A 12,440-nucleotide genomic window follows, 5' to 3' on the forward strand; every position below is an offset into this window, starting at 1 on the left:
TGAAATCTATTAAAGATTAAGTATCTATTGCTTTATATATCATGGTCACTATACTTTTTGCTATAGCTATTATAACTAGCAGTACCAAATATAACTTTCCTTTCTAAATTCATAACAATAAAACTTTAAAGAAATTTTTAAAATTACAGATAAATAATAATTACAAGTGCCTCAGTTGTAGCACGAATCACCAAGGTGGTCCCTGAATGACTGAAATGCAAGAAGCACAGCCCCTTTCTCTGGAAAGAAACAATGAAGGATACCATCATTTAGACTCCAAAACAGAAACCTGGCAGGCAGCCTCCGCTCCTCTCTCTCCCTTCCCCTTCAGCCCATTGCTGATCCACATTGAGTCTCTCCATATAAGAAAGATTCTAAGTAGTGCTGCCCTTCCATGACCATTCAGCCTCCAAGGCAGCCCCAAGACACTTCTGTTACCCTAGGACCCAATAGAAAACAGTTTGAGAACCGCAAGATAAATTTCAAACCATGTGATTAGGACTTCCAAGCTAAAAAGATCTGAGTTGGAGTCCTATGTCTCCCACTTACTAGCTGTCTGCCCCTAGTCATGTCCCTTACTGTCTCTGAGATTGAATTTTATCATCTGTAAAACAGCAATAGTAGATTCTAGCAACAGGGCTGTTTCAAGGATTAAATTAAGCACTGTGTATAGGGTGATATAACATTGCTTCTGGCTCATAATAGGCATTTAATGTGACTTTCCTTACCACTGTATATAGGACCTCCTGCCATGATTGGCTTCTACCTACCCCTGTTTTGAGCTTCATCTCTACATGCATCCCCAAAACTCCAAACCTTATGCTGCAGATATACCCAATTACTCACAGTCCCTCAATCACAGCATGCTATTTCAGACTTCCAATCTCTTGACCAATCTCACACTGATTTCCCTTCTAGAAATGCTCACCCACCCATTCGTCTAACAAATACTTTTTCATTCCCTTAATTATATCCTCCTTGCTCCTTAGTCTCCTACCATAAAACATTTTATTGCATCAGTTTGCTCACAAGTCTATCTCCTACTTAGGACTATGAACTTCTAGAGGGCAAGGGACCACTTGTCTTTGTATCCTCAACCTCTAGCATAAAATGGAGACAATAGTAGCTGTCCCATTCATGTTTAAGTGACTATGCTGCTGCTGCTGCTGCTGCTAAGTCACCTCAGTCGTGTCTGACTCTGTGCGACCCCATAGACGGCAGCCCACCAGGCTCCCCTGTCCCTGGGATTCTCCAGGCAAGAACACTGGAGTGGGTTGCCATTTCCTTCTCCATATTATATCATATTATAATATATATTTATTATATATAAATATATTATACGTTATATATTTATTAATACATTAAAATCTCTTTAGTTTTTCTGTAAGAAAAACTTTTCGTAAGAGGAAGTTAATGTTTAGTAATTAATGTTTTAAAATCTTATTTTATTTGGAAATGACCTAGCTATTTAATAAATTTATTATTTAGTTTAGTACAACTCTAGAAATTTAAGTTATCCCAATCCTAGTAGATTATTTTAGATTATAATAAATATAAATATTTTTAATAGTTTATCTAAAAGTTTTTATCTCATTTATATATTTATATATATATAAAGACTTACCTTTTTTAAGTGGCTATTAACTAGAAAGCAAATTGTAAATGAAGCAACATTCTTATATTTCTATAGTAAGTTCTCAATACTTACATGCATGAAGCAAGCATCACTGGATTCACCACTTTGGGAAACAAAGCATCCTATTGGAAATCCTGTTGTACAGTACTTATTCCCACCATTTATATCACGACACCATACCACTGGCATATTATCAATAATCCTAAATATAAATATTTTTAAGGAAAAGATTTAATAAGCAATTCATATCAAGCAAAACTAACATCATCTTACATATATTTAAGTTCAGATTCTTGTTTATTTTTGTTTTGGCCACACCACATGGCTTGCAAGATCTTAGTTCCCCAACAAGGGATTGAACCCAGGCCCATGGCGGTGAAAGTGCTGAGTCTTAACCACTGGACTGCCAAGGAATTCTCCAGAAGCAGTTTTAAAATCTATTTAACATCTACCTGAAATTATATACTATTTTTTGTGGATTGGCTTTGATTAAAAATCTTAACTTATGGGGAGGAGGTAGGAGGGAGGGCTTAACAAGAGGTATATGTATACACACAGCAGATTGATGCTATTGTACAGCAGAAACTAACACAACATGTAAAGAAATTACATTCCAATTTATTTTTATTAATTTATTTGTACTCCAATACTTAATCTTTTTAAGAATCTGAACTTAAGGAATTCTCTGGTGGTCCAGTGGTTAGTACTCCACTCTTTCACTGCCAAGGGCCTGGGTTCAATCACTGGTCAGGGAACTAAGATCCCACATGCTGTGTGGCATGGCCAAAAAAAATGAAAAAAAAATTTTTTAATTCTTCCACTCATTACCCATTCAACAACTATTTACTGAACACCTGTCATATGCTAGGCACTAATACATAAATTTGTTTTCAGATAAGAAATAAAAAGGATGCTACATAAAATCTAGCAAATAAAGAAGTCACCCACAAGTTTACCAACTGTCAAACATTGTTTTTCACTCTGTTCTCTTTCCTTGAAGATGATTTTTAAGTCCCCAATCAAGATTTCCCCCAATCCATTCCCAAATGCCAGCATATTTTCAAAGAATGCAAACTGGTTAATTACTTTACAGTAAAACTACTAATTTATACTATCACAACATACATTTCTCCAAAGGTAAATAAAACCTATAAAACTGCTTCTGAAGGGAATAGAAAATTTAAGTCATACGATGTCAGATGCCAAACCTACCAGTGATGTTGATAATTCAGTTGTATTCCTTTCTTCAAAAAATCCAGCTTTTTCTTTTGATCTTCCTTTGCTGTGTCATAAGATTTCATACAAACTTTCACACATGTCTCTGACTTGTTAAAGGAAAACTGTTAGGAAAGAAAATTAAAAAATTAAGAGATTGGACTAAGTTGTACAAACCAAATGTCACAAAGTAAGCACTTAATCTTACAGATAAAACTTTTCTTCAGAGATTTCAGTATGCCACGATTCTCAACACGATTTCCTCTACACTTCAGTACACATCTGAAATAATTAAACTAGACACACACTGCTTTCAAGAGAACCTGCCTTCTTCAGTACTATATAAGGTGGGGTATAAAATCCACTGCAGCTTTCTATAAATTACCCTGATCTAGAACACTTCACTTAAAATTTATAATAAAATTGGTTGTAGTGATGGTTATAGAACTCTATGAATATACTAAAAAGCACTGAAATGGACACTTATGAGTGGGTGAATTATTCGGCATGCAAATGATCCCTTAATAAAAGTGTTACCAAAAAATGAGAAGAAAATATTTGAAACTTTTAATATGAAATCTCTTATTTACAAAGTCTGGCTACTGGAGATGAGCAAGGTGAAGTGCTAGTGTTGTTAATCAGAAAACAATGAGCAAGAATAAACAATGAAAACTCAACACCTGATATCCTGAAATCATACAATATTAACCCCAAACTGAGTTGAACTGTCATGTTTCTTCAGTGCAAAGCATAGCATTTCTTGAAAAGGTGCACTTTTCTTTTAGTACAATGGTACAATTGGGGGAGTGTGTGCAACTTTAATCATCAAAAAGCAAATGCCTGACACACAGACCAATGGAACAGATCAACAGAGAACCTAGGAATTACACCTACACAACTAGGCCCAAGTGACTTTGTTTACAAAGGTGCAAAAGCAAGTAGTGGAGAAAGAATTGAAATTGCTGAAAAGGTCTTTTCAGCAAATGGTACTGAAGTAATTGCACACCTACAGGCCAAAAAAGAAAGAAAAAAAATTTCAACCCAAACCTCACACCTTATACAAAAAATAATTCAAAATGGATCACAGACTTAAAGATATAAAGCTAAATTAAAAAAACTTCTAGAAGAAAGCATAGAAAAAAGTTTTTAGGCCTGAAGGCTATACAAAGTCTTCTTAGACTAGACACCAGAAGCATGATTCATAAAAGGAAAACTTGATTATTGGACCACATAAAATTTAAAGTATTTGCTTCATGAAAGACCCTAATAAAAAGTAAAAAAAAAAACAACAAGTCACAGACAGGCAGAAACTATTTGCAAATGACTGTTGCAACAAAGGAATCATAACTAGAATACATAAAGAATTCTGAAAACTAAACAGAAAAAGAACAGTAAATGGAGAACTTTAGGGAGCTTTGTGCTGATAGAACTATGCTATGTATTGACTGTGGTAGTAGGTACACAAATCTGCATCACACACACAAATAAGTGCATGTAAAACTAGTGAAATCTGAATAAGCTCTGTGCATTGTCTAATAGTTTTGCTTTCATAGTGTAGTTATACAAGATGTTGTTGCTGTTGTCAGTCACTCAGTCGTGTCCAATTCTTTGTGACCCCACAGACTGCAGTACTCCAGGCTTCCCTGTACTTCACTATCTCCCAGAGTTTACTCAAACTCATGTCCATTGAGTCACTGATGCTATCTAACCATCTCATCCTCTGCCATCCTCTTCTCCTTTTAACGTGCAAGATGTTACCATTGGGCAAACCTGGGCAAAGCGTACATGAGACCTCCCTGTTCATTCTTTTGTCATTTCCTGTGAATCTGTAATTACTTCAAAATAAAAAGTTGTAAAACAGGTTAATGCCTGATGGTTTCACATATATGGATCAAATTATACACTTTTAATATGTATAGTTTATTGTACTTTAGTTATACTTCCATGAAGTTGGGAAAAAAAGAAGAAAAAAAATTAGTGCCTTTATAATCATAACTGCTCATGAAAACATCCTTACTCTATCCTCACATCTATTAAGATATTGAGGGCAATATCAATAGACACTGAGAGTCCAGTTATATCTACTTATATCACCCTACCCAAAATATATAAGAACAAACAATTAAACTTTTTCTCTTTATGAAGCAAAAATAAAATGTGAAAGGCAAAATCATTGTGTGGAACCACCAACTACTGCAGAAAGCTTAAAGAGCATAGAGTCATCCCACAGTATGTCATTGTGCTCAGCCTCTGAGTCATGTCTAACTCTCTACAACCCCATGAACTATAGCCCACCAGGCTTCTCTGTCCATGGGATTTTCCAGGCAAAATACTGGAGTGGGTTGCCATTTCCTCCTCTAGGGGATCTTCCCAATCCAGGGATCAAAATCGCATCTCTTGCTTCTCCTGCATTGTCATGCTGATTCCTTACCACTAGCACCACCTGGGAAGCCCAGTGAAGTATATCAAAGTGGAAGACATCAAGATCCACAGATACCAAAATCCACCATTGCCCAAGTCCCTGATATAAAATGGTAGAGTATACACATGTGGGGCTTCCCAGGTGGCGCTAGTGGTCAAGAACCTGCCTGCCAATGCAGGAGACAGAAGACACTGGTTCCATTCCTGGGTCAGGAAGATCCCCTGGAGGATGGCATGCCAACCCACTTCAGTATTCTTGCCTGAAGAACACCATGGATAGAGGAGCCTGGTGGGCTACACTCCAGAAGGTCACCAAGAGTCTGACACAACTGAGGTGACTTAGCATGCATGCATACGCATATAACTTATACACATCCTCCCCTATATAGGTAACCCTTGAACAATGCAGAGGTTAGGGGATCAACCCTCCCTGAAGCTGAAAATCTACCTACAACTTATAGGTGGCCTTTCACATAGACGGTTCCTCTGAATGAGATTCCACATCCACAGATTCAGCCAACCACAGATCATATAGTGGAAAAAAAATCTGGGTATAAGTAGACCCACACTGGGTCAACTATACTTCAGATCATCTCTAGATTACCTATAATACTTAATATACAATGTAAATGCTGTGTAACTAGTTTTAAGCATAATGTAAATACCATGTAAATTCTAATTTTGCTTTTGGGGACTCTGGAATTTTTTTACCTGAATATTTTTGATTCTCAGTTGGTTGAATCTTCAGATGCAGAACCCTCGGATTTGGAGGGCCGACTATATTAATGCGTTCTTCTGGCAACACCAGATTCTACCTCCTTTCCTTTTTCTTTTCCTTTTAAAGCAAAGACTCTTTGGTATGACTGTTGACCCTTGAACAACTACAAGTTTGAACTGCCCAGGTCTATTCTTATATGTGGATTTTTTTTCAATAAAGGTTCGACATCCACGTATTCAACCAACTGTGGATGGCAGATGGAAAACAACACGTGAACCACGGTTCGTTCAATCTACAGATGCAGAACCTGCCTGTATGGAGGACTGACTATGGGACTTTGAGCATATGTGGATTTTGGCATCCACAGTGGGTCCTGGAACCAACTTCTCATGGATACTGACAGACAACTCTGTATGTAGTCAGTTCTGAGAAGATTCATTTTAAAATAAAATTTTAAATAAGATCAACCGAATAACCTCATAAGGAGACGATGTTATTCTTTCTCCAAACAGTACTTGTCCGAGATTTTCAGAAGGACTTTGCTTTTTGAAGTCATGACAGAAATCAAATCTAAAAAAAGAAAAGTTTAAGTAAGGTTAAAAAAAATTCAACAAAGAAATCAGTCCTGATCATTTATATAGCTGCTCCACCTTTCATGGTAGATTCTATATTTCTCTTTAAATTGTTTAACCTCTGATAATTATGAATTCATGATTCAAAATGCTCATGGTACTGCTCTTGACTTTTGTAATGTAGGTAATCACAATCAGAAGGAAACTAACACTATTTTTAGGGTTAAACTTCAAATGACATGTAAGCACAAATAAGGAAATCATGGCTTAAAGTCTGAACTGATTCTAACCTGAGACATTTAGAAACTGTAATTATCAGTTCTGACCAAAAGGGAATTAAAAAAAAAAAAGCCCCCAAACACATTCTCACATATTCACAAATCAAATGGTTACTAACTGAAAAGAATCACAACTACCTTTAAGTGAATTTGAATGTAAAATGGTTTACGTAGAAGATAAAATAAATAGTAGGCCTGAGTAATATTTTTAATACTCATACTAACACCCTACATTTACACCTGGTATTTTAATGAAAATGAGACCTGATTTTATTTCTGCTTAATTAGAGGCAGTAAAGCAATACCAAAGGAAACTATGATCATTTTTTTCCAAGAAGTGCATCATTTGTTGTTATTGTCAAATGAATGATCATACTTAATCTTCAATATGTAATAACTACTCATTACTAAACTAAGCACTTTCATCCATTAAAATCTTAGTAGAAACCTACCTATTCGATGTTTTAGAAATAAGGTACAACTGCAAAGATATTTTTTCAAGGTTCAAAGTGTAGCAAATTTATAATTTGCCTTTCTTATAAAGAAAAATCAAGACTGGAAACTTCCTAATCTTTTAAGCATTTGTCTTACATTGAAAGTTCTCTATTCTAATCATTTTTTCTGTTACCTTTATTATAATATTACCACATTTCTTAATATACCCATGGCTTGCATTCACTAACTTTAAAAACTGAAGGCACATCTTAACAGTATTATATTATAAATTAATATAAAATTTATATATAATATTATATATTATTTATATTATATATTATATATATTATATATATATATTATATTATATATAATATTATTATATATTATATATAATATTATATATATTATATATAATATTATATATATTATAGCATATAATATATTATAGCATATTATATATTATATATATATTTTATATTATATATAATATATATTATATATATAATATAATATATATTATATATTATAGTATATATTATAGTATATAATATATGTAGTATATAATATATAGTATATATAGTATATAATATATATAATAGCTATAATATATATTATAATATATATAATATTATATACTATAATATATAAAATTAAATATATTGTATATTATATATTATATAATATATAATGAATATAAATTAATCACAATTATATCAACTATATCAGATATAATTATAATACTTATAACTTACGTATTATATTCATAAGGTAGCACAGACTCTACTGAGTCCAATCTGTTTACATACAGTTCTATTGATGACTGCAAGAAGGAAAAAAGAAACATTAATAATACAAAGTAAAATAAGGTAGCACTTGCAAAATACATAATGAAGTAACTGAAAGGTAATTGGGTTTATTACTCCCACCAATTTATAACTGTATATTTATAAATTTATAACTTAGTGTAGTGTAATACATTTATAACACAGTACAGTTATAAATTTTAACACAGTATAGCGATAAATTCATAACATTTCATTTATCTGGCATTATCAGGGTCTCTGAACATATGAATTTTTCAGATACCTCAGCCATTCTTAACTTTTTAAAATCATAGAACCCTTTGAGAATATGATGAAAACTATGGCCCATCTCCCCAGAAAAGCACACACGTTCACCAAATTCCATATTCAGCTTTAAGAGGCTTCATAGGGACCCTAGCATCCATGGAACTCAAGAACTTGAAATAATTAAGCTACCTGCATAAGTGCTTTTTTTTGCATTATTTTAACTATTTTTATAATTATTCTAAAATACACTTCACTCTTTCCTATCTTAAACAGAACATTATGATCACAATTTAACCTTCCTTGATGACTCAGGGTCATTTTGAGCATCAGCCATTGCACTTGCTTTGACTCTATGACATCTTCAGTATCAATTGAAATGAGAAGTTATTTGCCCCAAAACTGAATGGCAAGAGATGACTACTCACACCCCCACTACCCACACTCCCTCAACTCTACCAAAGAATATAAACTTGTTTGTAAAGATTTTATGTCTCTTTCCTTATGGCTGTTGCTGTCATTAACATGTATACTCTGATTTTATTTTGGTAAACAAAAATGCATGTGAACTCTCATTCACTCCTGGTTGGGAATGTAAAATGGTACGGCTACTTTGGAAGACAGTTTAGCAGTTTCTCACAAAACTAAATATATTTTACCACATGATCCAGGAATTTTGCTCCTTGGTATTTACTCAAAACATTTGAAAACATGTCCATACAAAAAACTTACACACAGTGTTTATGGCAGCTTATTCATCATTGTCAAAATTTGGAAGCAACCAAGGTGTCCTTTAGTAGATGAATAGATAAATGCACTGTGGCACATCTAGACAATGGAATATTATTCAGCACTAAAAAGAAATGAACTAGTCCACTATGAAAAGACATGAAAGCGACTTTAATCATATTACTGTGTGAAAGATGCCAAGCTGAAAAGGCTACATGATTTCAACTATGTGACATTCTGGAAAAGGCAGAAGTGTAGAGACAATAAATACATCACTGGTTGTCATGGGTTAAAGAGACATTAGGATGAGTGAGCAGAGAACATAGAGGATTTTTAGGGTAATGAAATTACCCTGTATGATATTATAATGATGGATACACATCACTATACATTTGTTCAAACTCATAGGATGTACAACACTAAGATTAAACTGTAATGTAAACTATGGACTTTAGGTGATGATGTTATTCAGTGCAGGTTCACCAACTGTAAGAAATGTACCTCTGGTTGGGGATGTTAATAATGGGAGAGGCTATGCATGTCGGGGGCGGGGTGGGGGGGGGCAAGGCATATGGTAACTCTATATACTCTCTGCTCAATTCTGCTGCGAATCTAAAACTCCTCAAAAAAATATAGTTTATTCAAAGTATAAATGTGCACTGTTGTTCAGTCGCTCAGTTGTGTCCGAATCTCTGGGACTCCATGGATTGCAGCACACCAGGCTTCCCTGTCCTTCACTGTCTCCCAGAGTTTGCTCAAATTCCTGTTCTCTGAGTCTGTGATGCCATCCAATCATCTCATCTCACTACGCAATTTCTGCCTATCTGAAATCAAGAGGCCGGACACTATCTGATTTCAACCAATCGGAAATCAAGAGGCTGGACACTATTGAATTCGGGAAGTTTGGCATGCTAAACATAAAATGAAAGACTCACCAAAGGAAAGAAGGTACAATCTCAGAATCAAAAGTAGAACACATTCAAGGAGGCAAGTAAATCTAAAAAGAGCTTACAAAAAAGAAATTCCAGACATTTGATATGGTTAAAGATTATATTATTTTTGCTAGGAAGTCTGCTGAAATAAAGAAGAAAGAGACAGGACCAGGCATTACCAGAGAAAAGGCAGGTGTAAAATAGTTTATAATGACATTTCTTACTTACTGTATTTGGCAAGATGATGGCTCAAAACACTACTACCAATACTTCTCACAGGAAAAGGCAAGCTCCAGGTTTTAAATGCAAATTTGCTGCACCAAGACCTGGTCTCTAAAAACCCCAACTTTCAATTTGTTAAGTCTGTAGTCAAGCCACACCTAGCACTGTTCTTCGCTCTAAAGCCTTTGCGGTTCCTTCTACCAAAACACTGCTCACACACTTGACTGCCAACTTGAGATCAGAAAATAAGTCTTACTATTCATTAATACTTTTTGAATGGATTATTTGCAAAAAAAAATTTACAGTGAGTTTCTAGTTTAAAAAAATAAGGCTGCCAAGAAAGGAAGTCAAAATTTATCAGGGGGACGTGTGGAAGAGGAACTGAGCAAGAAATCTCTGGCTAAAGAAAACTCATGATGATAATGGTCACCACTTATTGAAAGCTTACCATGTGCCAGATGTTTTTGTCAGTTTATTCTCACAAGTCTGAGAGGTAAATATTATCTTGCTTTTTGCAGAGAGGGCCCAAGGGAAACCAACATGAATTAACAAGAATTAAACAGGTAAAAGTCTGAGACCACAGGAGTGAGGAGTGACACACACATGATGTGACTATACATAAGATCAAGTGAGAAGTGTGTCTTGAAAGGCAGATTGTAAAAAGGGGACAACAAGAAGGGGAAGTGGGGGAGAAGACTATACGTAGGGGAAGAGGAAGGAACCACCAGAAGAGGAAGGAACACCGGAAGAGGAAGGAACCACCGAGACGGAGGGGGAGGGGAGGAGCTATGAAGGGGCGGGGCTATGACGGGAAGGGCTATGACGGGGAGGGGCTAATGCGAAGGAGGGGCTATGATGGGGAGGAGCTCTGGAGGGGAGGGGCTATGACGAAGGAGGGGCTATGATGGGAGGAGCTATGATGGGGAGGGGCTATTACAGGGAGGAGCTATGGAGGGGAGGGGCTATGACGGAGGAGGGGCTATGATGGGGAGGAGCTATGGTGGGGAAGGGCTATGACAAAGGAGGGGCTATGACAGGAGGAGCTATGACGGGGGTGGGGCTATTACAGGGAGAGCTATGGAGGGGAGGGGCTATGGCGAAGGAGGGGCTATGACGGGGGAGGGGCTATGATGGGGAGGAGCTATGGTGGGGAAGGGCTATGACGAAGGAGGGGCTATAACGGGGAGGAGCTATGGGGGGGTAGGTTGGAACCACTTGGGAGGGGCTGTGATGGAGTAGGCAGGACCAAGCAGGAGCAGGAACTAGGGGGACCGAGATAAGGAAGGGGCGGGGCCAAGGGGAGGGCGGGGGCAAAAGGGAGGGCGGAACCTAGGAGAAGAGGGGAAGGGAGGGGCTGAGCTGAGAGGGAGGGGACCGGAGGGGAGGGGCTGAGCCGAGAGGGAGAGAAAGAGGATCAAGGGAAAAAGATAGATCCGGATCTGCCAAGTGCGAGGCTCTGCGATCGAGACCCTGAGACACACCCACAGAGGGGGCTTAGGCATTCCGGGTAGACTCGGAGAGCTCTCAGCACTGGTCGGCCCCGGTGTGCCTGATACTCCAACCCGAAGCCTTCCCCCCACATCTCACTTCCTCCCTCTAGTCCTCACCTTACAGTACTTGGTCTCTCCGTTCACTTCGCAGAAACTGACTGGCGCCAACCCGGGAAGATATAAAGCGTTGGAGCTGGCGGTCTGAAGGCCCAGGATCAGTCCCAGCACCAGCAACCCCCTGAGCCCGGGGAGGGTGGGCCATAGGCTCCAGGGGTAGGTTCCCATGCAGAAACAACGGATACTCATTTAAGTAGCCGGTTCTGCGCTTGGGGACACACCCACCGCGGGCGTGATTGGACCCAATGGAAAGAAGAAGCGGAAAAGATAAGAACAGAAAGGACAGAGGAAAGCCCAGACCGGCTAGTGAGACTTAGCACTCTGGGGAAGGCCAATTGTTAAGGCGAGATACTGGCTTGGAACTCGGTTGCTACGCGACCTGGCTGCCTTTATGAGCTCGCGCGCGCGCGCCGTACGCATGCGTGATGGTCCTGCTGCATCTTCCCCCGCCCTCCCCCCCTCCCAGCATCACCCCCTCCCCTCCCTCCCAGCATCCCCTGCGGAACACGTTCCCGCGGTTTGGGCGACTTCTCGCGCGCCTCCTTCAGAGGCTCCTCGCAGAGTCTGGAGGGAGGGTGCAGGCTGGGGGAATGGTTGCAGAGGTG

The 12,440-nt window shown here is 37.8% G+C and overlaps 1 protein-coding gene across 7 annotated transcripts in view; it reads right to left on the reverse strand.

Annotated features, from left to right (window-relative positions):
* Positions 1-12,232, reverse strand: part of LOC102396428 (transmembrane 9 superfamily member 2) — an 89,218-nt gene extending 76,986 nt beyond the window's left edge. For 4 of the 7 annotated variants that reach the window (XM_044936667.2, XM_044936668.2, XM_025276147.3 and 1 more), the window contains exons 1-5: positions 11,836-12,231; positions 8,031-8,098; positions 6,467-6,560; positions 2,849-2,976; positions 1,709-1,838 (exon numbers count right to left, since the gene is read on the reverse strand). In XM_044936667.2, coding sequence (XP_044792602.1) covers positions 1,709-1,838; positions 2,849-2,976; positions 6,467-6,560; positions 8,031-8,098; positions 11,836-12,024 — 609 coding nt within the window. In that variant the 5' untranslated portion in view covers positions 12,025-12,231. The other 3 variants (XM_044936669.2, XM_025276146.3, XM_025276148.3) reach the window with 3 other exon arrangements.
* Positions 12,233-12,440: the final 208 nt, after the last annotated feature.

This window comes from Bubalus bubalis, chromosome X (genome assembly GCF_019923935.1).
Source record: "Bubalus bubalis isolate 160015118507 breed Murrah chromosome X, NDDB_SH_1, whole genome shotgun sequence".
NCBI classification, from domain to species: Eukaryota; Metazoa; Chordata; class Mammalia; order Artiodactyla; family Bovidae; genus Bubalus; species Bubalus bubalis.